This window comes from Nesoenas mayeri (assembly GCF_963082525.1).
Source record: "Nesoenas mayeri genome assembly, chromosome: 1".
NCBI classification, from domain to species: domain Eukaryota; kingdom Metazoa; phylum Chordata; class Aves; order Columbiformes; family Columbidae; genus Nesoenas; species Nesoenas mayeri.
In genome coordinates this window covers 68,524,056-68,551,772 of record NC_137541.1, presented here as the reverse complement: position 1 = coordinate 68,551,772, position 27,717 = coordinate 68,524,056, and the positions used below count along the sequence as shown (strand labels likewise).

At 43.5% G+C, this 27,717-nt stretch overlaps 1 protein-coding gene and 1 pseudogene across 2 annotated transcripts; one reads left to right on the top strand and one right to left on the bottom strand.

Moving 5' to 3' along the window:
* Positions 1-12,384: 12,384 nt before the first annotated feature.
* LOC308047952 (potassium voltage-gated channel subfamily A member 1) lies at positions 12,385-14,222 on the bottom strand. The gene has a single exon (XM_080356773.1). It carries the CDS (start codon positions 14,205-14,207, stop codon positions 12,732-12,734), a length of 1,476 nt encoding a protein of 491 aa, XP_080212899.1. The 5' UTR covers positions 14,208-14,222; the 3' UTR covers positions 12,385-12,731.
* A 4,580-nt stretch (positions 14,223-18,802) lies between these two features.
* On the top strand, positions 18,803-24,532 carry LOC308038504 (metal transporter CNNM4-like; annotated as a pseudogene). The gene is made up of 3 exons: positions 18,803-18,851; positions 21,397-23,111; positions 24,449-24,532. The product of its transcript is annotated as a metal transporter CNNM4-like (transcript).
* Positions 24,533-27,717: the final 3,185 nt, after the last annotated feature.

The following is a 27,717-nucleotide window of genomic DNA, read 5'->3' as shown; positions in this document are numbered from 1 at the left end:
TTAAAGTGTCATAAATGGATGAGATCACAGATATTTGAAGACCGGGAAATATACATCACAGCCCTGTCAGACAGAATGCATGCTTTGAATATGCATTAGCAATAGTGGCTGTATACTATGCAGTGGTAGCCAGCTTCCATTTACTACCTTTAATTAATAATTGAAGATATTGACTACCATAGTTTCAGATTGCTGTTTAGTATCCTCCAGTGTATAGATTGATACCCTATATTAACCTAGCATGTGTCATCCTGAACAGTTCCCAAACCCTTTACCAATTTAATAAACTGACACACAAGGTCCCTTCCCATTTCTGAAATGCAGCTGCTTCTGAGACAAAACATGGTTGCTCTTCAACAGCACACTGAAATGCTACCAAATGATGAGAACAGCACATAAAATATTCAGATGGCAAACAGACACAAAGCCAAAGTAGACCAGAGCAGAATTCCAGTTCTGCCCAGACACCAGGAAGGAATCACAGCCTTTAATGACACCAAGATCTTATTGCATTTCTAGTCCCAAGTGCCAACAATCTGCCCTTTACTGCCATGTTGGAAATCAATTCAGCATTACATCAAAAGGACTGAATCAGCAGCTTTAAAGTCTCCACATCAAACATATAGACTTGCCAAACAAATTTCACCTAAGGGTGAATACCTCAGGGTATACAATGATGTTTCTGACAGACTAGCCACAACACATGAAACATGGCAGTGTTCTGGTTCATGCCTGTTTTATATGTCAAATTCTGAAGGATAAACAAGAGCATAGAGGAAAAAGGTGCAAAATGCTAGAGCCAAAATTACAGAAGCCAGTGTGACCACTGGAAGATGTTAGCTCATCACAATTTATTGAACAAATTTGTTCAGGACAAGCATTATTCTCATAAGCAAAAAGATATATCATTTGGTATTTAGAGTCTTAAAAGTCAACCTGTTCTTCTGTTGAACCACTGCCTCACTGAAACAATGACTCAGGGTGACTTTGGGGTCTTAACTCTCAGCTCAGTGGCCAACACTCAGTTCCAGTTGCATTACTGCACTCAAATGACCAGTTGTGGCTGTTACTCCAGAACTGCAAAGCCACCAAGCTGCTGAGATATTAACTTCTAAACACTGTGCTGCTACTGTACATACCCAGCATATCTTCTTGCAATATTAATATCTTACCCTCTTCAGGATTTAAATATTAAGTATCACGAGTTTATGTTAAAGCCCCATTAGCAGTAGATGTTCTTCTCTTGGAATGCCAGCCATTTTTATCATCTAAATAATCATAACAGAGGCACGTACCTCAGGTAATAGAGATCCTTTATATTTTTTAATCTTTCCCAAGTAACTAATGCCAAGACAATTCAAGAAAAAAACCCCTAGTTTTTAAAATTTCCCCTCATTTGGATGAAGTCCTTCAGGTACATTTTGGGAAATATTAATTTCCCCTTTTATTTTTACAAATTCCAGAAAAAAACAGTTTTCAACTGAACTTAATTACACTAATTGAAGCTGCAGATATCAGGGTAGCAGGAAATATATATTTGAATATTTCAGGAACATTTGCAAGTGATTTATTTGCATCAAAAGCCATGGCAACAGCCAAAGTTTAGCAAACCATGTTCATAGGAACACTTGCCTAACTAGAAAAGGAATCGAAGGAAAGCTGCCTCTCTTGGAAGCTAGAATTGGCTTTTTGGGGGCTGAAGATGAATACTGCACACTGAAAACAGAAGGTAAAAGTTGCCAGAAGGAGGCAAAGGCACATCTAAACACCTACATTGTCCCAGTGATTCCACTTGGAGGTAGGACACTGTTGGTAGTTTTAGTTCCCACCATCAATCCAGAATGTATAGGAAACCAAATGCAAGAGTCTAGAAGATCTTCCACTCAGAACTTAGTGCAGAATTTTATGTGCAGATTTGTGTCTGAAATGACCAGGCAGTAATGAGTTAATTATTCAATAGTTAAGAACTATTTTTTTCCAATCTGAAAAAATAATTGAAGTCTATATTGCGTTCTCAGTGTTAATGGGAAAATATCTGGAGAGCTAGGTTTTTGGATGGCTGTTTTATCTGTCTTGCTCACAACTGAATTATTCTTAATCAAGTTTAGTCTTATACTGAGCTATGGACCTGATTCAGGCCCTATGTATTCCTTGTCATTCAAAAACAACTCTACAAAAAGTAATTGAGCTACTGTAAAAGTAGAATGTGACTCCATTAATGTGGATGTGTGCACTACCAGAGAGTGTAACTGTGGGCTTAGTCAGTTCTTTCCCTGGCAAATGTGTCGGTTCTTATCAAGATGAGAAATACGAGGTATTCTTACAGGGACTGAAACGACAAAGGAAACCCACTAAAGCAGGTACATTTGGATTATCAAGCCTTCAGGCATTAGCCCTCTTATTATTTGTACAAATCAAAGGTGATTAACTAAATCCTTTGAAGTGACTGTAAGCTGTATCAATGGCATCAGCCTAGGTAACCGTGGGACTCTAAACCCCACTTCACATTGCAACTGGGTGTCACATAGCAGGCTTCTGATGTGAACTGAATACAGGTGAACCTGCCGTTTCTCACACTCTCCTGTTAATCAGGTAGGATGGAAATGGTAATCCAGGAAAGACATTTGCCCTCGACCTGTCTTCCTTATAAGGATCATCCAGGTTTTTTATGCAGCTCTCTCTATCGCACTCAGTGACAACTGCAGGATCCCCTGCTCAAAAGCCAAATGTTCTAGTGTTCCTACCTAGTGAGAGGAGGTCACCAAATATACCACCTACAATTACATTTTCATCTTTCAGCAGTAAAAGCTTTCTATTCAATAGTCATAATTGTCTTCTCGTTGGAATAAAATGTGAGGTATTTTAGGAAGCTGTTAGAGAAGCTGAGTGGATTGAATTATTGTGCTAATTAAAGCTTCTTTGATTTTCAAACCAACCATGAATATAACGCAACTCTAAAAGTACCTGTTAGAAGTCTTGAGTACAGAACGTTTCTTATCTTCTTTTCTTAGCAGACTGAAAGGGAGCAAGAAATCATAGTCTTTCTACAACCTTCTGAAGTGAGAAGATACACTCCTGTTTACTTCTGTGGGCTCTGGTTTACTTCAAGAGCACAACAGTTCCCTGTGCATATTTGCAGGGCTTGGCAGTACATAGCAGCTGCTCTCAGGGGTAGCACTGAATCAGATGGTCTGATTGTCTTTGGCAGTCAGGCCATCTGACTTAGACTGCTAGCCCTGGAGGCAGTTGCTCCAGATGCTTTAAAGGAAGGATAAAACTTTAACAGTGGGTAACAGCACACCTGTGAGAAAAGTTTCTTTTTGCTTTCAGAGGTAAGAATCATTTTATGGTGTGGAGTATTAGGATTCTTATTCACTGAAGTATAAATATCTAGTTTCTGTCTGGCAAGGGAGTATATATTCACATCTGAGATTCATACGTTTCCATAAAGCAATTGCATTGTATCCGTTAATCAAACAGTACATGTAGGCTGAGTAAATTCCAAGGCTGTTAGGTAAATCAAATTCATGTTGAAATCATCAATATTATATGAGGAAAGTGATATATAAAAAGAGCACCTTGACTCTCTCCTCCTTTGTGTTGAAAGTCTACCGAATTAGCCTTTTTCTTCCCTTACAACTTGCATGTCGATGCAGCTGAAGAAGGAAGGAAGGAGGGAAGGAAGGAGGGAAGGAAGGAGGGAAGGAAGGAGGGAAGGAAGGAGGGAAAGAGGGAAGGAGGGAAAGAGGGAAGGAGGGAAGGAGGGAAGGAGGGAAGGAAGGAGGGAAGGAGGGAAGGAGGGAAGGAGGGAAGGAGGGAAGGAGGGAAGGAGGGAAGGAAGGAAGGAAGGAAGGAAGGAAGGAAGGAAGGAAAGAAGGGAAGCCTATTCCATGGACAATTGTCATGCCTGTTATCTAAGTCACATCTGCAGAGCCATATTTTTTTCCTCCATGTAGGTTGCTTCAGAGAAAACTTACAAGATAAGGAGGCAGCTAGGTGTAACCACAGAAAGGACTCAATACACAACATTTTTGCAATTGATGGAACACAAAATACAAGATAGAAGGACTTGCATTTGGGGAGAAAAAATCCACATACCTATTTACTTTTGAGAATTAGTAATAAATTAACCCAGGGACTCAACTAACCCAGTACACAACTTCTTTTTTTCTTTTTTCTTTTTTTTTTTAAAGGAGTTATTTTAGAGGGCAAAAAACGTGTCCTAGGATCTGTTCCTGAATGCATGTCATTCTGCTTGAAAATCTCTACTTAGCAAAACTGAACACATCACAGTACGAATCTCAGTACAACATATACCAAGGGGGATACAGTGATTGCACAGTTCATGGGGAAGATGAGGAATCATAAAGTACGATACGTTATCTTGTTAGCAACATGGCCAAAGGAACCTATCAAGAGCATTTTCCACACAGAAGCAGTAGCACAGATGGAAATAGGCAAGGTCTTTTTTTTTTTTTTTTTTTTTTTTTTTTTTTTAAAAAAAAGTATGATTATGGTACAGGACTCAGCATTCCCAGACCTAAGAGAAAGGAGCTTTTCTGAGCTAGATCCATGACAGTTGTGGTGAGACAGACCACGAAGGACCTCAGCAGTGAAGGCTGTGGGGGCAGTATTTCACAAGAAGAAGTGTGGCCAAGAAGGGAGGAAACTAGTAGATGGACACAGAAACGGGTTATAGCGCAAGCGAATTGTAAATTCAGGAAAACAGGTTACGCAGTAATATCACAATTTGATCCAAACAGTGCAACAGGAGCTTTGCTGAGGACAAAAGGGAGAGGGTTGATACTATAGAGGCAATAAACAAACGTTTTGGTTTTTAACACAGAAAAGAAAAAAGGAAGAACCAATGAGACTTCAGACACACCTAGAGCCAATAAACTCAAGGACAACAATCACACTCTTGAAGTGAGTCACGGACATGAGTACCTTGTTGCATTAAGAACACCACCACAGAGCGGCTAACAGACAAATAAGTTGGACTAGACCCATTTAAGACTCCAAATATAACTCCAAATATAACTCCAAATCTGTACTATCAGCTCAACAAAACAATTTTTGTCGATTTATAAGTGACATTCAATAAGACTGACTAAATATACTTGAAGCTCTTGATGAATAAGGATTTCACTGATGAAAGCTTTTCTTGACCAAGAATACAAACCAAATAAATATGTAAAATCACATGACAGGCCATGCAAAATGTTCTGCTTCATATAAGGCTATGGTATTTTCACTTCATTTCACCATATGTAATCAGCACTCTATATGCATCCCACTGTTACAAACTGCACCTATCTACAGAAAGACCTGGCAGTCTTTAGAGAAGTACTTCTAATACATAACACCATTGGCATAACATAATTAGCTTTATGTCATTGCCTTCTTTATACATAGTACAATACTGAGACATGGCAGGCATGAGTGTATCAGACCACTTTGTAGGAAATGCACCTTGAAAAAACACAGAAAATTTTCAAAAGAAAATAAGACCAAGTCAGCGTGACTTGCTTACATTCAACCCAAAACGAACACAATGAACAGTCACACAGTTGAACGAAACCTGATTTCAAGTCAGCACTTAAATGATAATGCTACAGGCAGTGGTTCAGATTCAGGAATGTATAATAGCCATAAGATGCTAAATGATACTCACAAGCCTTTGCACTACACAATCAGTAGGCTTAATCTTATTTTGACTGTTTTTGGTGGAACTGAGTGCTGTTTCAGCAGGGAAGGCAGCAGAGTTTGGCCCCAGAACATTGCTCATTCAAGGCTAGATACATAGCCAATGGAAGCCCAACTCTTGTATTAATTGTACTGTAAAGCTTGAGTTGACATTTACAAGCCTCTCAAAGCTCACAGCAGTATTTCCCACTCACTACATTGCCATTTCATACACCATTCAATAGGAAAACCATCAATGAACCAACCACTCATTTCAGATAGAACTGGCCAGTAGTGACAGAAGAGAAACCAGACTCCAGAAAATAACCAGACAGAATAATCCAGGGTAAGATCCTTAAAAATTATCTTTAATTGATGCCAAGTATGAACAGATGAACAAGTACAGAAGCAGGTAAAATTGCATAGATGAAAACTATGCATTTCAAATAGTTCAAGAACTCATAACATCAGATGTTCCAAAAATGATAAGTCAAACCATTTCACTACTGGAAGTAAAATGACCTGTAGTGTGATGATGAAGTACATACTTGACCCAAAGAGTAAGCGATTTGTAAATGGTGGAAATAAGTACAGCTGTGTCAGCTTAAATGGTTCATTGCCCTGATGGTGCACTTTCATGTAGAGACTATTCAGTTTTTATATTTCACATTGGTAATATTTGATTTTTAAAATCAGAGATATGTCTGAGAGGCTGTATACAGTTCTATTGACAGCTGTTATTTATTCATTTCAAATCAACATACTGCAAAAACAATGGCTTGCATGGAAAGGAAAGGAAAGGAAAGGAAAGGAAAGGAAAGGAAAGGAAAGGAAAGGAAAGGAAAGGAAAGGAAAGGAAAGGAAAGGAAAGGAAAGGAAAGGAAAGGAAAGGAAAGGAAAGGAAAGGAAAGGAAAAAAAAAAGGTTTCATCTAGCAGGTTTAGGTAAAGTTTTGCTGAATTTAGTCATAAAAATATCATTTTTACTTTTGTACAAAAGTAAAATATACATTTGATCCCAATTACATTATAGAAATGTCACTGAAACAATAACATGGATCAAAGACTGATGCACCTGAAGAAACTGAATGCAACGTCTTCATTTTATTATAGAAACTAGAAATGGAAAGTGATTTTTTTTTTTTTTATAACTTGTAGTGACATTTGCTAGAGCCTGTGAACAGGTAAAATATACAGAATTACATAGATATTAACAGATACTTAGAGACACATTTCAGTTAAGACCTCAGTTTCATTTTATTTCCTTTGAAAATATCGAAGCATGTTATGCTTTGACAGCATAAATTGTTGACCTCACTGGTGGCAAGTTCACCTGTATTGAGTGAAACAGTAGAACATCCTGAAGTTACATTTTTGTGGATACTAATACTGACACCTTTAAGAATACTTGATAAGTGCGTTTCAGGAAAAATAAATTTTCTACACCTGATTAAGTAAAAACAGAGGGGGGAAAAAAAAAAAAAAAAGAAAAAAATTCCTGAAAAAAGTCCAAATAAAATTGAAATGTAGGATGCTGGTTAAAGCATCTCAGAGGAAAAGAAGCCTGCTGCAGACTCGTGATAGGCAGGTCTGGAACAAACTTGCCCTGTTGTACGATTGCAAGGACAGCTTTCAAATTCCATCCAGCTCTGCGGCTAGGGAGGGTAAATCACACTTTGGAGCTGGTTCTGCATTCCTGTGAGTCTAAAATTACGGTGATGATCTGTGCCATCAGGCTGCTGGAAGCCTACAGGATCAGACCATTCCTGGAAAAGCTTCAGTACCTCCTTCTTCTTTATATTACGGGAAATGAATTAATCTTGAATGGCACCCCTCTAAAAACAGTGATCAAGCTAAGATTTGGAAAGGAATATGTTCTCTCTATATAATACATATATATGCAGAAGGTCTTACTCTGAAACACAACTTTCTACCTTTTTCTAATAAATTTCAGATGTTTCTCTCCTAGCGTTTATTCTATTTAAGTGAATACATGTGCATATAAGAAACCACACTGTCCAAGTGTGAACTATGGTAAAAAGGAACTTGCCCTCAGGTTTTTATGTTTTTGCACTATACTTGGGCTTTAGCTGTCTCATAATAAAAACAAGATTTCTGTACTTTTGTCTAATAAAAACAACTATCCCTTAGTAAAAAAATTGTCAATAAATGTTGCTACTGCTCCAATTGTTGATTTGAGCCAATGCAGCCTCTAACGAATGATACACACCTGATTTGCTAAGAGGAGTCTGATGCCTGAAATCTCTACTTGGGCAAAATCACTACTGAAAATAAGAGGACTTTTGCTGAATTTTGTCCTGCCTTTAGTGCTTCAAGCTGTCTTTCAAGTGCTTGTCCACATGATCAACAGTACATCAGGTTAAGCATGTGCACAGTTAGAGACTTTGTAAAGTGGAAATTAATTTCATTGGGCCATGATCATTGTCAGCTTCCCAGAAGGCAGCGGGATTGATTCTCCTCACACCTACAGATGTGTAAACCAGGAACAAAAGAAGGAAATCACTAGAATTGTTACCAGGATCAACATGTCACTAAGCCAGGCTGTGAATTTCAAGCACTCACATACTAAGCATTTTGCAGCACATGGCCACACTCTGTCCAGCCACCCCCTGCGAAGTGGGGTCAGCTCCATTACATTTAATGATTACTAAAGGCTTATCTATTTGAATGAACTTGTGAGGCAGATGAGGTAAACTGCATTAAGCCCCATTGTGTTCAGAATTAAAGCAGCCTTAATTTAATTTGTCTTACTTTCTTTCCAAAAAGAATGACTCCAAATCAGATTAAGGTTGCTTTTATACTGCAACAGAATGTCCATGCTGGGCTTTAAAGCAGTTTAACAAATCTACTTTAAATATGCACCTTTCATTAATTCGAATTAGCTTTCCTGAAGTCCCCAGTGGAGATAAAACTTAAAAGACTCCATGCAGGGAATCCGCATGGTTTTGCTAGGATGCTGTGAACTCACAGCCTGGCTTACTGCACTCTAACTTCCTCTTGAAGACAAGTAAATCCAGTTCATTGTTTCTGCTGGAGCTGCCACGCAGAGGATTTGAGCTCTTGGCAGTCTGGCAGCAACTTCTCAGTTCTGTAAAAGAAGGGGGTACAGAACCTTTCATTTTCACCCTCCTCCTTGTTTCTCTGCATGTTCCCTAGTGCTGTATAGCTAAGTACAGTAGGACCAGATGGGGAATTTTGGCAGTGATACCAGCCAATGGGATTTCTGCCCACTGCTTCTCCATTCCTGCCTCTGCACTGCAGTGCACCGCTGCCTTGCTCGCGCCAGAGAAGTTCCCTCATCTCTTTCACTGAGCGGAGGAAGAAAAAGTGGTATGGGAGCAACTAAGAAGCACAGAGAGACAAAGAACAATGACTAGTAAAGGAGGCTTTATGCTGGAATAGCTGCCTCACCTCATCAAACTACAGCCCAACTAAAACTGCTTTATCTACTGGTTTCTCTGTCCAGCTTAACATGGGCATCACTTCTGAGAGGTCCTTGCCAACTGAATGAAGGTCTCTTGACTCATTCAAAGATCACAGAATCATAGAGATGCATTAAATTTGCCATCAGCTTATTTCCAGTTCTCTTTCACTGACAAAAATGATCCCATAGACTTCATGTGTGGCAAAATAAACTTATGCCAAAAGTGGGAGGAGGAAGGAAGGAAGGAAGGAAGGAAGGAAGGAAGGAAGGAAGGAAGGAAGGAAGGAAGGAAGGAAGGAAGGAAGGAAGGAAGGGATGCTTACTGGTAAGAACAGGCAGTTACCTATTTGCACCTTCAGGCCCACAAAGACATTTCAGCACTCCTGTGTAAAGGGAGTAAGAGCTTTTTGTTGTTGCTATTTTTTTGTGTCAAACTTGTTGAAAATGCATGCCTATGCTACATGAGGTTACTTCCCGTACTCCATATGTACTGAGATCCTTTGCAATGATTTACAAATGAACAAAGCAACATTCAGGCTCCTTAAACCACCCGAGTCCTAATGATCCATCCAGGTCTCCTGACGAAGAAGAATTGCTGTATGCAGCACTTTTCTCTTTACAGATGTAGAATGATTATCATTCTGCTCATTAAACTAAGGTGTGCATACCCAACTGTGGCAAAAGTTAAATTACCAAAGTGAGGCTTCTTCTCCCAGACACCACTTTCTGATCAACAGTCCCACAGCACTGAACGGATTATTGTTATTTAGTTTAGTCAGTTGGTTGTTCTATAAGCTGAGTGCAGCATTCAAGTCCATTTTGACATGAGACGTCATACCCTAGAATTCCAGAGTTTGGGAAGATCAGGACCACCAGAATTTAATGGGGAAAGAGGTGTACAATGGACAGCGGTATGAGTGAGGAACAAGGGAGAAGCTTTACAACATCTACCTAGAGGATGTAATGCCCTGTTTTATCTGATGCTTTGCATTTCTTGGAGGAGCTAGAGCTCCCTCAGTTCTTGATTGCTTTCTCATCATTAAGACTGACAGAAGCCACACAGTGAGAAATAAAGTCAAGTCTTTCTGGAAACCTGGCTGGTCAGGCTTGTGCGTAACTGCAGAGTTAGGGCTGCTTTTTTAACTCTAAGTGCCTTGATTTTATGTATGTGTGTGTCTGCGTATGTGTGTGACACACACATGCGCAGACACACATATATATATATTTATACACATATACACATATATCAGAAAGATAGGGGAAGAAAGGATCCGTACAATGTGGAAGGAGAAGTGTTCAACAGCAGCTGGCCACATGCTAAGTGAAGAAGGAAGATCCTCAACTTCGTTCATTTAAAAAATAAATATTAGTGCCTACATTAGTTCAGATCAAAGGTTATTATCTTCCAGGGCCTAGCAGTCAAGGCTGGCATATGGCAGAAGATACCTTCTTCTAGCATTGCTTCCTTCACCAGATGATGGTGGAAGTAGGGTAAGGTCAAGAACCAGAAAGAAGAATACGACTCAAAGGATCTGTGGTGGGATTTAAGATCTGTCAGACTGATGAAAGGGGGTGGAGAAGGCAGGAATGGGGAAGCAGCATACCTGCTGGGGAAGCCAAGAGAAAAAAAGCACAGCACTGCAGTCTGGCTTTCCTGACTGGGCGATGCTGCAGTTCATGCTGGTCCTTATTTCCTCCTGCATCCTGCCATGCTGGGACGGGCTGCCAAAAAGCCATCTTAGGGAAACGAAGGGAAGATACAATGATGGCAGCGATGTCTCTATAAACAACCTAGGGAAACTTGAAGTCTTGCATAAACACAACTATGGTTATTTGGCAGAAGCAAATGCTGAGCCCTGCCGAATCAGGCTGGTTGTGTAAGGAAGGTATCCCAAGGGCGCTGGCGGTCTCTGCCCACCTCTTCTGCATCCTTCTCACTTAAACTTGCCCCTTCTCTGTTTCCCTACCCCTTTCTGTGCTGTGCCAGGAGACAGCACAGAACACTGTTGGTGCGTTGCCCTTTCCTTCGCAATCTCTGATCACCTCAGTTCCTGGAGGCACTTTCAGCAATTTAGGGGGAGTAAGGTAAAGGCACTGTGCAACTATCTGAATCAATCTGTTCAGTCTCTTCAGTGAATTTTAGGGGAATACAAAAAAATCTCAACTAATGACTGCAAAACAAAACAGCTGCTGCAATTTGGATGCATATAGGTTTCATTTACATTCTGAGAATGCACCAAAAAGCATGCATCTGCACCTTTCAACTATAAAGGATACTAGGTTTTAGGTGTGACTATACATAACTTCTTAATTTTCCATATAGCTTTCCCTTTAAGGGATGGGATAAGTTCCTTTCTGACAACGCCTGGACAAAAGCCAACGCATTTCCCTGAGCAATGCAGGAAAATAATCAAGTTTCTCTAATCAGTTCATTCAGACCCTTGGTCTATCAAGCACTTTTTAAAATTTTGTTTTATTGTTAATATTATTATTCTTATAATTATTATTGAATTCATGCATTAATTAATTCAAGTTACACCTTAATCAAATAGGCCATAATGCTGAATATTTGAACATGCTTTGATCTCCAAAAGTTATTGTTCCCATTTGACTAACATACGCACTTAAATACAGTACTTTAAATTACTAGTCAATGATTTAATAAATTAAGGAGTGCACTTCTGGTGAATGCAAATCAAAAGGAAAATAAAAGAAGAGAAAAAAGAGAGATAAAGGACCTATTTTTAGAAGATTCAGTTCAAACGAAAGCTTATCTGCTATTGTCTGAGGTAACGTTTCAGGCATGCGATTATAAAATAAATAGTATCAAATTCAAACATGCTTATATTAAACTCCATTGTGCTATCTTGCAACAGAGGGGCTTAAAGTTTTGTATCCAGTTCTGGACAGGGAAAAGTGTGTTTAAACTCTCTGCATGTAAGAGAACTTAGCAGCATTGCAGATGTTTTGTCTTCAGTTTTGTTTGTTATTTTCCTTTTGGAATAGTTCTTCTATGGACCACAAAAGATACCAGGCTTAAGTATGTTCTAATAAGGTGCTGTGTGAATCTGTAGGTTGGATGTATGTAATCTTTCACATAGGGTGTGGAAGGAAAATTTGCGCTCCTTCATAAAAACCATGGCAAATGCTTGCTGCATGTTTCTGTTAATCCTTTTTTTTGTTATTATTATCTGATGCACTTTCTTGCAACTGTGCAGTTTTGCAGAATATTTTTACTGGAATCCATGCATATGCTTTATAGCTCTAAAAACTGTCTTGCTTAGTTTAAGTTAACTTCATAAAATAAAAAAAAAAAAAAAAGGGAGATGGGAGAGGAAAAGTTTAGGTCTATCGTCATACAGCTTAAAACTAAACTAGTTCAAATGGTTATCATTTACCAGGTGGAAAATGTTTTTTCAAAAATAAACAAAACCTTATCTTTCATGGATCTTGGAAGCTTCTTTATCGCTGAGCAAAGATTCGCAATGCAACAATGCATTTACGAGGTAAATAAAGCATTCAAAGACTATCAGTAAAGCATCTACAAAGTGTGACTGTGTCACTAAAGTCTTTAAGCTGTGAGTGAGGATTTTGGTTTTTTGTTTACACATCAGTCAGCAGCTTGCTTTTATTAACGTAGTTTTGGTTGGCTACAGTGCAGTTGCCAGTTCTGAGGTTAGCCTCTCTAAAATTGTCTATGCTATTATTCATATCCTCTTCAATTTCCATGTACTCAGATTTGCTGATTGTGGAGGAGCTGCGGCGACTGAGATCACTGTCAGATGCTAAATTAGGGGAGCTAACGTGAAGTAACTGAGCCTGTTCTTCCCCTTCTGTTTCTCGGTGGTAGAAGTAGTTGAAGTTGGACACGATGACAGGTACAGGCAGGGCAATTGTCAGCACACCAGCGATGGCACACAAGGAGCCTACGATTTTGCCTCCAATTGTCACAGGGTACATGTCACCATAGCCCACAGTGGTCATGGATACCACCGCCCACCAGAAAGCATCAGGGATACTTGTGAAATGAGACTCAGGTGTTTCAGCCTCAGCAAAATATACCGCACTAGAGAACAAGATCACCCCAATGAAGAGGAAGAAAATTAGTAAACCTAGCTCTCTCATACTTGCTTTGAGGGTCTGTCCCAAAATCTGGAGGCCCTTAGAGTGCCGGGAGAGTTTGAAGATTCGAAAGACTCTTACCAGTCTGATGACTCTCAGGATGGCCAAGGAGGTGGCCTGCTCTCCTTTTTGAGTCCCCTCCCGCTCGGCCATCTCAGTACCCAGGGTTATGAAGTAAGGGATGATGGCCACAATGTCAATGAAGTTCATTATATTCTTGAAGAATTCAGTCTTGCTGGGGCAAGCAAAGAAGCGCACCACCAGCTCAAAGGAGAACCAGATGATGCACAAGGTCTCCACAACAAAGAAGGGATCTGTGAAGATGTTGGATTTGTAGACCTGGGTGGTGTTGTCAGTGCGATGCACTGTATACTCCTTGTCCTCCTTCAGCTCAGGTAATGTCTCTAGGCAGAAGATCACGATGGAGATGAGGATCACCATGACAGAGACTATTGCAATGACTCTTGCAGGCCCAGAGCTCTCTGGGTATTCAAAGAGGAGCCATACTTGGCGCTGGTACTCCCCCTCCGGCAAGGGTCTCTCCTCATCTTTGATGAATCCTTCATCTTCCCGGAACTTCTCCATGGCCTCCTCACCCAGCTCATAAAATTTGATCTCCTCAGAGAACATGTCCAAGGGCACATTGACCGGACGGCGAAGCCTTCCTCCAGACTGATAGTAGTAGAGGATGGCATCAAAACTGGGCCGATTCCGGTCAAAGAAGTACTCATTGCGCAAGGGGTCAAAGTACCGCATGCGCTTCTTGGGGTTGCCCAGCAGAGTGTTGGGGAACTGGGCTAAGGTCTTCAGCTGTGTCTCAAAACGTAGTCCAGCAATGTTTATCACTACGCGCTCACAACACTCATGGTCATCGTGGGCAGCGGGCTGGTAGCTATCCTGGGGGTGACCAGGTAGCGCCGAAGTCTCATCCATGTTCTCTCCAGCCATCACAGTCATGGTGACACACGGGAAGGGGGACCCAGGGACAGGGGAAAAGTGAGGGAGAGGGATTTGACAGGGAGAGGAGGATGGAGGAGAGCCAAAAGCCCCAGGGTAGTTCAGTGAAGGTGGAGCAGGCAAGGGTCAGAGTCTGCAGGGAGGGATGATGAGTTGGGGTGGAAAGCTTGCAGAAGGGATGGATGTGGGGCCTAAAGGCTGGAAATATTCAAAAAGGGTAAGGAGAAGAGGGATGAAGGAAGAGGGATGATGGGAGCATGAAGAAAGAAGGGAGAAGTACCTTTAGGGAAGGGAAGAGGGCAGGTAAGGTGAGGGGTCCCGTCCCCCAAGCCGGAAGGCTGAAGATCTATGGAGTACACCCACAGGCTGGGGTCCCCTCCCCAGCCGTCTCCTTTTGCCTTTAACTTGATCCGTCCACTTTTCTCGCCGACTTGACCATCGCTGCGGCTGCTGTCACAAAGTTACCACACACACACACACACACATACACACACATACACATACACACAAATAAATAAATAAACAAACAAATAAATAGATAAATAGCGGGGTGGCTGGGAGATGAGTCCTTGCAATGCCAACTCAGCAAATTTTCATCACCTGCCCTCTCCGCCCCGCCCCGGTCCTCTCCTCTTGTGCGCCGGGGAGGGAGGGAGGGATGGAGATACTCTGCTTTTGAAGGCTTAAAGCTACTTGCAGGATGGAGGCTGCCAGGAAGGAGAGAAACAGAATAAACCAGCCCCCAAGCTCCACCACACACACACGCTCAGGCGCAATGGATTGGTTTTCACACCAGAAAGAACATCCCGCTCTGCCCACTACGGCAGCACATGCAGAGCCCTACGCGTTCCCACACATCCCCGGACATGCACCAAGGGCCTCCAAGGCAGGAAGGGGCCGATGTGGACCCTGCAGTGCCCTGAGCACATCGGGAGGGCTTCCTAGGCAACTTCAGCGTGGTCAGCTCCTGCAATGAGTCTCCTGATCACCACGCTCCCCACTTCAGAGACAGTGGAGATTTAGCTGAGCACTGACAACTTCATCACATCAATTTAGGCGATTAGGGCTGGGGGAACAAAGCATCTCCTCTCTTGCTTTGTAGCAGCTAAACACAACTGAGAGAGAGGCGAGGGGAGGGAGATTGACATCGCGGACCCAAACTGTCCAGAATAGAATCCAAGAGCGCGGGGGGAGAAGGGACTTCTCCTTACCTGCTCCGAGTGAGACGCGCCGGTTAGGAGTAGGAGCCAGTGCCGGAATGCGTCAAGTCGCCTTGCAGCAGCATCCAAAAAAACCAAACCAAAACAAAAACCGCAGCGGCAAACTCAGTCCTCCTCCTCTTCCTCTTGCGCCCCTCTTAATAATACAGCGATCGTTTTACAGGGCTGCCTGCGAGACACTGAAATATTCATACACTGTCTTAGGCTGCACCAAGGGCGAGTGGGTTTAATTAGTTTCTGCCGAGAACCGCAGTGGGGGGTGGGAGAGAAAAAAAAGTGCAAAGTACCTTTTTCAAAAGGCTTGAGTTAGTAAATAAAATCAAGGAGTTCTAGATAGCTGCTGGCTCTCTTGTTCTCTTCCCTTAAGACAGCGGGAAAAGGAGCCGGGCTCTGGGCAGTGGCGGCTGGGGAGATGTAAGAGAGCCGCAGTCCTGCAGCCGCATCCCTGGAGTCGGTCTTGGCTCGTCCCGGCAGCAGCAGCAGCAGGATGCAGGAGCTGGACGCGTGTGGCAGGAGCGAGCGGGCTGCTGAATGCATAAGAGCAAGGAGCAAACTCGAGCCATTTCTTGACGCTGCAGTATCAGCAGAAACCTGAGAGCTGTTTGGTGCAGCTCGGGGAGAGGGAGGGCGGAGAGGGTGGGGGGGAACGGGACCGGAGGGAGGAGGGGAAGCACGCTACCCCCCGGGCCGGTCGCCCCCGCCGCCGCCAGCGCGGCCCCCGCCGCCGCGGCACGCTGCGCGCCGCGCCCGCCGACGCAATGCAGGCGGCGGCCCCGGCCCGCCGGCACCGGCCGGCCGCTGCGGGACACCGAGCCGACCCAGCGGAGGCGGCGGGGAGGGAGTGGGTTCCTGGAGAAGGGGATGCACAAGGGGCGCGGGCGGGTGCGCGGAGCTTCCCTTCTCCCCGCCCTCCCGCCCTTTCCCGGCTGGTAGCCGGCTCGGCGCTCCCCGCAGACCCGCCGCGGCACCTGCAGAGGAGGCGGCCGGAGTGGTGCAGGGCTTTACACATCCCGAACGGAGCGCGATGCTGCAGCCGCGGCGGGCGGCGGCTGCGCCCGCAGTGCCCGGAGCCCCCGTGGTGCGGGGTCGGCCCGGCACGGAACGGCTCGGTCCGGGGACCTGGTGCTGCTGCAGGACACGGCGCTGGCCCCTGCCCGCAGTACCCCCTGTAGTGCATGGGGCCGCGTAGCCGAAGCCTCCTGGGCATAGTGGTGAAGGCGGGATTCCGAGCGATGTGGCTAAAACTGGGAGGGAAGAGTTAATCGGCAGGCAGCGTATTACAGGGAAATTGCCCTTTCATGCTGCTTTATCCCACTGAATTCATTTAATTGATGAATCACGTAACTTTGAGATGGAGAAGACCCATTATGTCATCAGCTTCCCTCCCCTGCCAGTGGAGGATTGTTCCCAACAGTACATGATCATGTACATTATATAAAAGCCTGCTGCTCATTTTGTTAAAGCCAGAGAGGTGATCAAATACAACCCGGGCCTGTGTAATTTGAAGCACTCCAGAGCTAAGTAACACCAAGTTCACGTTTAACAGATCTAGTCTCATTAGCTTTCCACTACATAATATATTATCTTCACTTAAGATCACCACCTTGGCAGTCCAAAAATACTTAACCACCTGACCTCATGGACAGTTTCTGTCTCTTTTTGCCTTCTTGTTATTTATCCCCATGTTTTGCTGTTTTGAGGGGGTTGTTTTGTTGTTTTTGAGGATTTTGTTTGTTTACTTTTCCTTTTTTTTTTTTTCCATGGTGGTGTGATTTGGGGTTTTTTTGCTAGAGTATGAACCATTCTAAAATCCTCTAGCCCCAGCTGCATTGTAATCACAGCTACTTTGCATGCTGCATTCAACAGCCCTGGTGGAAAAAAAAAATAAGTGCAAAGAAAAAGAAACAGATTTAACAGATTTTCTCTTTAGCCTGCTATAGGCATCTTTTTTTTTTTTTTTTTTTTTTTCCAGTGAGTGTCACATATGCTGAAAGTTTTATGAGAAACTTGTGGTGAATTTCTGAGTAAGAGAAAAGTCTCTTTCTGCCACTCCTGGAAAAATAATCAAATCACTAAATAAAAAGAAAGAGTCTTCTAGTGAAAATCACGGACGCTAATTTTCTGTCTCACATTTTAGCAGCTCAGCATCAAAACGTGGCCTGGACCCAGCAGCCCTAGACCCTGTACAAACTAAAGCCTCCCAAAAAAGTAAGGCAGTCTTGTTGCCTAAACTAACCAGGCTATTTTTCAGCGCTTCAAGAAACTCAGCTACAGCCTCTTATGGCAGTGAATTCCACGCCTGGATGACATGCTGCACAGAGCTGACTGCAAAGTATTCTGAGAGCTCTGCATTCAGTGTGCTTGGAACTGTTTTGCAGAAATAGCTCTGTGAGCTAGCACTCACCCGGTTCTGGTGCAGTGTTAATATGCCCCTGTACTAGTTCAAAGACAAATACATATGCTCATTGTGATGAAAAGGCATATCTGACAACCAAGAGTCCTGAGTTCAAGGTGCTGCTCTGCCCTTGGTTTCCTGAGGGATTGCAGGCAAGTCTATACATTCTACTTTTGTATCTGAAAAACAGAACAAAAAGTGCTTCCTCTGCCTGTCACAACTGCTTAGGCTGTTTGTTCCTGAGGGCTGTCTTAGCACAGCAGAACCTAAATCCTTATTGGATGTGGGTATACCAGTAGCAGGAAAAAAAAAAAATAGCACCCTTTATTTTTACATTACAGGCTAGAGAAAGGACACACTCGGATAATGACCCCTCCTCAATTTGAATGGCTTTGAACTCTATGACTCCTCACTCCAATCTAAGAAATATTACCGGCAAGCAATCATGCTGTAAGGTATATACCTTTCTAAGAACAGTGGAATATTAGACATAGAGTTGCTGAAAATATTGTTAAAGTATGTCGACTAATGAGCAGTAAAACTAAGGCTTATAAAGAGGTCACATGTTAATGTTACTATGCTAAGTAGCTTGATTTAAATTTTGAGGAGTGGAAGGAGACTGATTTCTGCCAAATTCTAAGTCAGGCTGCTGCTAGTTCATACTTTCTATATTACGGAAAATGGCCACCAGCAACTGAACTGGTAATCCCCACCAAGGGCCAAAGTGAGAAGCTCTGCTCAGGAACAAGTTTTCACAGGGAAACTCTAAGTTGCAAACAATCAAGAGCTTGAGGTAAGCAGCAGGCAGTACTTAAAAAACATCCAAAGCAGCTGCTTTTAAAAATCCCACTAGGCACTTTTCTGCTTCCATAGATGCCAAAAAAGCAGTTGCTGTTCTTTTCCTTACAGCTGACTGATGACCTGGCTTTGTGAGTGTGGTGGGTCTGGTAGTACAATGCAAAGAGCATCATGTGCCCCCAATGGCTGTTCACTATGAGAAACGCCTCCATTTGAGCTCCCCCATGGAAAGTGCCTCCAGTCTGGCGTGGTAGTGTGGATGAGCACTAGCAGATGGGGAAACTGCAGGTGTTCTGAGCTGCACAGGTTGAGGAGCTTTGCTGCCATCTTTGATGCCTCCTGATGTAACTTTTCATAGGCAACCAGAACTGATTGACTCCTTGTGTTAAAGATAGGTCAGCACAGCAAAAGCAGAACTGTTTGTGCAAGCTCAAAGTCTTGCCTTGTAGAGAAAACTGAAGGTGCTTGTGTTTTGCTCTGGCAAACAAAAGATTTCCCCTGGCAAGAAAGCATGGAATTTTATTTGTTTGTTTATTTTTGGTTTGGTTTGGTTTTTTTTAGAGAAAGAGAATTGAGTTATTAATTAAAATTCTTAGGATATTGCAAAGATTAAAGAAATATTGTATTGAATGACTGTCAATCTGAAGCTGGATCAAAAAATAACAGTTCATTTTATGCAGTGAAATAGGCTTTAAATACTGCCACCAGGGAATCTGAAAACTACTGACTGAAATCAATGGATACAGAATCAGAGTGGATTTCCCAGCACAACATCATTCATGTAGGTGTCATGAGTGACTCTCAACATGCTAAATTTCCTTGACATGAAGAGAGAGTTTGTGTGATAGAAATCACTGCAAAATGCAAAGTGTCAGGACTGCTTTTGTGAACCTTATGAATCTCCATAAGCATTGTAGCCCAAATTCATCCAAGCCTGGAAAACGTTCTAGCTCCATTTGGAGCTGCATAAACCCGTAAATGAGTTGTGCAGGAGTCACTGTAGACACCATTTAATGGCTTTGAACATAGAGGATGCTATGCATTCAGGAAGATGTTTCGGCCTAAATTTGCCTTGCAGAGCTTCTATTAGTCCTGATGATCTATGACATGGAAAGAGTCAACAGAGAGAGACAAGGGTGAGCTTGTGGTGTTGACAGCTGGAATTTATTCCTTGGAGGGAATAAAGGATCTTTTAAAAGGTTTTTATCTGTTAATACTGATTTATGACCCTTGTTACTATCCTCCAGTATTATTAGTCATTGTTATGACTGTGATAATCAAATCTCATGCTTCAAAGCATACTGATAGCTGACAGAAGATGACAATGACTTTTGTTCCCTCTTGTCATATAATTTCGTTGTTTTTTCTGCTCCTTTTTAAAGCCTTAGATACAGGCTCTCTATGACCAAAAGAGGTAGTGAGTAGATCCAGCCCTATTGCTACAGAAGGAAGATGATTGCTCAAGAGTGCACCCCTGTGAAGAAGGAAGCAGAAACTTTCCTCACTCACATGTGCAGTTTAGCTGCTAGGACAAGCCTGGAGAGAAAAGCTGACACCACCTTGCTGCTTTTTATCCCACATCAGTGGACTGGGTAGGGTCAAAGTGTGGCAGTGGGAGGATGGCTGGGCAGGGGACAACAGAAAATGTGCTGTATTAGGAAAAAGTTAAGCTTGCTTTTGTCCTCCTCCAGATCAGCTGTATAATCAGGCAAAATGGAAGGACAAAGTTCTAATCCACCCCAGAAAATACCAAACTCCTGTGGGTATGTACCTGTACAAGGAACACACTTGTACATGAAGAGTAATTAAAAATGCTTAACAACAATATTTTCATGGTTTTAATATCATGTCCTCCTTCTCTGACCTCCTTTCCTGGTCCTAGATTTTCTTTACCAGAGTTTTGTCCAACTAGCTGCTTGCTATTGAGAGAACCTCCTGCTCAAGCAGGCTGGTCTGACCAGTGAAGAAGGCGTATTTTATTGAGACCTGCATCACTAAGTGTTTAGAAATAATTTCTGTTTCCCATTTTCCACACCAGGAACAGCACTTGGAGAAGACCTGAATGACTTTGCAACTGCTGCTTCTTTCTGTGATTGCCTGAGTATGCTCTGGTATTTAATACAGAATCACAGAATCACAGAATCACAGAATCACAGAATGTTAGGGATTGGATGAGAGCTCATCTAGATTGGACGGGATCATCTAGTCCAATCCCCCTACTGGAGTAGGAACACCTAGATGAGGCTGCACAGGAATGTGTCCAGGTGGGTTTTGAATGTCTCCAGAGAAGGAGACTCCACAACCCCCCTGGGCAGCCTGTTCCAGTGTTCTGTTGCCCTCACTGAGAAGAAGTTTCTTCTCAAATCTGGACACAATATTCCAGGTGTGGTCTCACCAGGGCAGAGTAGAGGGGAGGGAGAACCTCTCTCGACCTACTAGCCACCCCCTTTCTAATACACCCCAGGATGCCATTGGCCTTCTTGACCACAAGGGCACAGTACTGGCTCATGGTCATCCTGCTGTCCACCAGGACCCCCAGGTCCCTTTCCCCTACATTGCTCTCCAACAGGTCATTGCCCAACTTACACTGGAACCAGGGGTTGTTCCTACCTGGATGCAAGACTCTACCCTTTCCTTTGTTATATTTCATTAAATTTTTCCCTGCACAACTCTCCAGCCTGTCCAGGTCTCACTGGATGGCAGCACAGCCTTCTGGCATGTCAGCCACTCCTCCCAGTTTGGTGTCATCAGCAAACATGCTGATAGTACACTCCAGCCCGTGGGCCCATCCATGTGACGGAGGGGAGCAAGGTGCTGCTCCACCTCTACAGGCTGGGCCTGGAGCCTCACACCAGGGAATGTGTCGCCTTTGCTGGGCTCCAGAGCTCCAGCCCGCCGCCAATGCTTTGGTTCCCAATGACACCTGCCCTGAGCATTCCCAGGACCTACTGGTGCAAGTGGGCCCAGTCGAGGCCCGAGACACCTTGGCCCTGCTGCGGGTCCGTGTCCAAGACCTGTGCAAAGACAAGTGGGCCAAGACCTATGTGCTGTGCTCCCAGCGTCGACCTGGCCAACCCTGGTTACCCCAGGAAGACACCGACGGGATCCTGGTGGTGTTGGAGGAGAAGAAGTTGCTTTTGCCCCTTTGGCTGCAGGTGATTCTCATCATTGGGTTGTTGGTGCTGTCAGAGATACTCAGCGGGCTCAACCTGGACCTCATGGCACTGGATCCCATGGAGCTGCACATTGTGCAGAACTGCAGCACCAACAAGGAGAAGCACTGTGCCTGCAAGATCAAGCTCATCTGCTGAAAGGGGAGCTATCTGGTGTGTTTGCTGCTGCTAAGCAACGTGCTGGTCAACACCACCCTCACCATTTTCCTCAATGACCTAATTGGCTCCAGAATCGGCGCCGTTGTCACTTCGACCATCGGCATTGTCATCTTCGGGAAAATTGTGCCCCAGGTGCTCTGCTCCCGCCACAGCCTCGCCATGAGGGCCAACACCACTGTGTTCACCAATTTTTTTATGATGGTGATATTCCCTCTCTCCTACCTCATCAGCAAACTCCTTGACTACATCCTGGGCCAGGAGATTGGCACTCTCTACAACCGAGAGAAGCTGGTGGAGATGCTGAAGGTGACAGAACCCTACAACGACCTGGTGAGGGAAGAGCTCAACATGATCCAGGGAGCCCTGGAGCTCTGCACCAAGATGATGGAGGACGTGATGACGCTGCTGGAGAACTGCTTCATGATAAAGGGTGATGCCATTCTGGACTTCAACACCATGTTGGAGATCATGGAGAGTGGCTACACCTGCATACCCATCTATGAGGAGAACTGCTCCAACATCATGGACATCCTCTATGTCAAGGACCTGGCTTTCATTGACCCCAGTGACTGTACCCACCCCTCAAAACAATCACCAAGTTCTACAACCACCCCGTCCACGCCGTTTTCCATGACATCAAGCTGGACGCCATGCTGGAGGAGATGAAAAAGGGGAAGTTTCAGCTGGCCATCGTGCAGAAGGTGAACAATAAGGGGGAGTGCAATTCGTTCTACGAGGTGCTGGGGTTGGTGATGCTGGAGGATATCATCGAGGAGATCATCAAGTCGGACATCCTGGATGAATCAGATCAATTCATTGACAACAGCAACCAGAACTGGGTGGGCAACCAGAAGAAGAAACGGGACTTCTCAGCCTTCAAGGACCCATAGAGAAGATGGTCAAGATCTCCCCGCAGCTGCTTCTGGCGGCTCACCGCTTCCTCTCCACGGTCGTGACACTCTTCACCCCAAACTTCATCTCGGAGAAGATCTTGTTGCAGCTCCTCAAATATTCCAGTGTCATCCAGGAGCTGAAGTTCAACAAGGAGAACAAGAAAACCCTGTGGCACCTTCTCTACTGCAAGAACAAAGCAGCTGACTACTTCATTTTCATCCTGAACGGCAAGGCGGAGGTGGAGGCCGGCAAGGAATGTATCAAGGTATGTAATACATGTGATTTCCTTCTTAACAGTACCAACTTCTTGCTTCCCATGATTGTATTACTTAGTATGAGACCTTATGCAAACATTGGAACAAGAACTTTGTGCATGAATTCTCCTGACCATGGAATGTAGAGACCAGAGAAGGAACTTTGCCCACATCACTAGGGGTGGGCATCACATGAAGCACTGCTGTCAGAGAGGGGAACACCTAAAGAAGGCAGAACAACACCAGAGCAAGTATGTTCCTGTAAAACCAAAAAGCAGTTCTGGCAGTGGATCCTTGTAATACACAACCAATAAGTCAACTTTGGCAACACTGAAGTTTCTCTTGTGTGAGATCATTTGCAGAATGATTCCAGCTTATAAGAACGTTGCTTCAACAAAGCTGACACATATCTAAAGATAGCCCCCCTCATACAGCGTTTCTTCCTGAACTGCCCAGGCAAGGATCAGAAATTGTTAGTCCCCATGTCACAACAAGTCTTGGTAGGAAGCCCTAAACTTGAGACTGAAGACAGAGTGGTGGTAAACACAAGCATCATCATTTGGTTGAGTTTTCTGAGGAAATAAGATGTGGCTTAGTAAATCAAGTAATTTCAGGGTACTCACAGTGTATGAATAATCTATCAGTCTTACCATAGCCATAATGACAGCTATCCCATTGAATCAGAGCCAAATTTAGTCCTAGCTAGGCTGCAAGGTCAACTGCAATAGAACTCCAGGAACACTCATTAACAGCAATATTAGATTGCAGTAATGGGACTTGGAATTTACAATGACGATTTACAGTTGAGGCTATTTTGAAGCCAATGGACAGATACAAGCTCTTAGTAAGTTGCTGTGAAATATGGCACATTATCACTTGATCTTATGACAAAGGACGCTCATAAAGTCCATCCATCACAAAGCAAGCCATGTGGTAGGCATAATACACCACCAGAATACCTTCAGTCTGAAAGAGCACAGGGAGAAGTCCCCATCTAGCCTTCCAAAAAAGTGTCACCTTATAGTTTAAGGAGACGCATGCCTACCTCAAAAGCTGACTTGGAACATGACATTCAAGCTACCAAAACATGAAACTCTGTTGATATTCTCAGTGTTACTGAGGGGAAGCTCTGGAAAGAAGAAATGTCAAGAGATGTACAGAAAATAGCAGAGAATAAATCAGTGACAGTGGAAAAAGATAAACAACAGGTATCTGCATAAATCAGAACTTACACTGATGCCAAACCAGTGGATACAGAATTGGAGAGAAGTCACCAATCTTTAGCAGTAACAGATTACCTTTATTACACCTGACAGTGTGAATTTTGGGAACATGATCATGGTTATAGTGTTCCCAGCAGAAACTGAAACGTGAAATGGAAGGTTTCCCAGGTACCAAAGCGGTGGCTGATGACACTTTCTACTGTGACTGAAAGTGTTGAAGTCACCAGCCATGATTCCAGACTGTGACTGGCCCCAGGGAGATGTTGAGAACATCATATTAGCCTGAATGAAGGTGAGCTGACCCTTGCAGAGAATGATAACCTGAACATCTGTGAAATTCTGAGTGTGTCCAATTATACCTCAAAAAACTTAGACCCACTAAGGAAATGTCCAGAGCAAAAGTGGTGAAGGATTTCTAGGTCTTCATAGAAAAGATAAACTACTAGATTTTTCTTGTTTATTCTCCTATCTCTTGGGACACAAGAATCATCTAAGCAGTTAACACACACAGACACCATTTGGCAGCAATCAGAGCCCCATGTGATGGGGTAAAGGCGATCCAATGCAGGGAACCAGTCCCAAATCGCTATAAACCCCTGGAACAGATAGAGCCACAGAAAGCCTGGAGCCACACTGCTGCGAAGTCAGCACCTTGAGCACTTACTGGTGGGATCCTGACACAACTGAGATGGAGTCAGATGAACAAGGAGCTGCTGCCCTTGCGTAGTGGGGGGGGACACAATCCCACTGTGTCACTTTTGGGCAAGGCATAAAAATGCAGTATGAGCTCCAGTAAAAAGAAAGCATGCTGAGGAAGTGCTGAGTGCTCCTGAAAGCTATCTGAATGGGATGATGAAGGCATTAAAGTGTTGGTACATGGAGTGCGGCTGTACTGAAAGGAAGAAGGATCATAGGCAACATCCACTCTGTTACTAGGCAAAGGATTGAGTGGTGTTTATGTGTGTGTGTGCACATGTGCAAGATGGGATTTTATTTAAAGCAGGACAAGCAGTAATCCCTGCAAATACAAGAGCTGACATCAGGAAATGAATAACTTCATACCTAGGGATAATAGAGGGTGCTTTATTTGAGCCAAACTGTTTCCATTGGCTAGGCACCAATGTGCATTGCAGATCGGGTATGACCCAGAGTGATGTGTGTACAGGGTACACTGATCAGTTATGATCTTTCTGCCACTCCAAGGGGCCTTTGCAAATGGTCATTTTTAAGGACAGGAGATGGACAGTCTGCTTTCTGAGAGGTGACTCTGGAGGAAGTACTGGCAAGAGCTGATCAGGAGCTAAGCAGAGCCTTTCCACAGTATGACATGCCTAACACACTCTGCTCTGACATGACTTGTAGCATGCTGCAGCAGAATTTATGTGATTCAGCACTTAACAGGGCAGATTTGAGCACCAGATGTCTTGCCGTGAGTATCAAAAATGAAAAAGAGCAAGAGCAAACTAAGTTGGCAGCATAAACAGCGGAGGGACTGATAGCAAAAACAAGACAGTCAGGAAGAGATTCTTACCTGCCAAAGCTGGGACATACCAATGCTTTTTCTCCTAAGACTCCATAGGAAGCGAGGAATCCATTGACTGAAGAAGGTGTGGAGAGAGGTGTGTTACACTAAATAAGCCATTGACAGATAAAAGAATAGAAAAGAGACAGTAATTTGTAGCTGCTCTTCAGGGTGGAGTAGATATGAAAACAGACACAAGAAGCAGCAAGTATAATGGCCAAAAGCGATCAGCTGCAGTCTGGAAGGTATCATAGTTAATGACCATAGTGACAGGACAGTGGTCAAGGAAAACTGAAGATAGCTGTAGAGCTGGGACAAATGACTAAGGAAAACATTTTTTACAATGAGGGTGGTGAAAAACTGGAACATGTTGCCCAGAGAGGTATTAGATGCTCCATCCCTGGAAACATTCAAGGTCAGGTTGGACAGGGTTCTGAGCAACCTGATCTAGTTGAAGATGTCCCTGCTCATGGCAGAGGGTTGGACAAGATGACCTTTGAATGTCTCTTCCAACCCAAACCATTCTATGATTCTGAGACTTGACACAACCTGAGAAAAGACTAAGCAAGTTCAAGATCTCAAAGTAGACGTCAGCACTGGCCTTCTCGTGCAGCATAGCAGCACAAATAGGATATGAGGAATGACTTCAAAGGTCTGGGATAAATCAAAAACCCCACAGAAAGGGGCTCCATTTCTCTTGGAGGGACTCAGGATTTGCAGCCACAGCTCTAAGACTACAAAAAAGCATGAAAGAACCACACAAAGGACAAGAATGCTGAGAGGATAGTTCACACACCTGTGTCTATGGCAGAGGATTAGAGATGTTCCTTGCTACTGTTGTCCTGTGATGAAACTTCCCAGTGCAGATTGCTTTGCAGAGCTGCTCTGGCAGCATGTCTTCCTCTTGTATTATTATCAGCACACAGGAGAGGCAAAATTGCCTAGCAGGGTGTGCTTTGAATGTGTGCCTACCTTTTAGTCTCAGATTAGTGTTACAGTGACATGTCCTCTTTCAGGAAGAGGATGGTTTCGTCTTTAAGTGCTTGCTGACCTGCCTGGCCAGAATGGTTACTGTATGCTAGAGAGACAGCTGAAGTGAAGCAGAAGCAATTATTTATATAAAAAGAAGGAACTTGGATAAACAAAAATACTGGCAGCTACCGTGTATTAAAGTGAAAGACTCAGATGCTTTGAAGCCTTGTCCTCAGGTGATTTTAAGTGCTTCAAAATAATTCTAAGTCTTATCCAAAAATGAAGGCAGCTTGGAGCTCCTTAGAGACTGTTAGTCCATCAGTGTCCAATCTTTTCTGCGCCTTGAGCACTGATCTTGTTCTAGCTTCTCAGTCTTGCTTTTCTGTCTACTGTCCTACTTATGTCTGGGCCAGGGTCTATTTTGAACTCCAGAGGTTTGTGATCTATTCCTTTTCTGCAGGACTGGAGCTTCTCCTGTTCTATGCTATCTATGGCAGAAAGGCATGGTCTCCTTCTGTTGGGTGTTTTTCTTAACTGCTCTGTTAGATCCTAGCACTGGAGTTCTGAGCATCTCCTTTTATGATTTGTTCTCCCCTGAAGTCTCTAAAACAAGTCTCATGATGTTTAAAATGCTACTGAGAGCTTAGTGAGCACATTGCAGTAGGGTCATTACACTTCAGACAAATCTTTTCCTCCCTACACGGCAACTTCCTTATTTATTTACAAATTGCTTGCCTCTTGAATTTCTAAAGCTTTTGCTTCAATATATCCCACATTTCAAATCCTTGTGCATTATGTAGAAAAAAGAGAGGGCTCATTCATCTGCATTACCTCCTGTCTGTGTCCCACTGCCTCAAAGTGATAGCCCATGAGTTAGTATTCAAAAGTGTACAGCAGTAT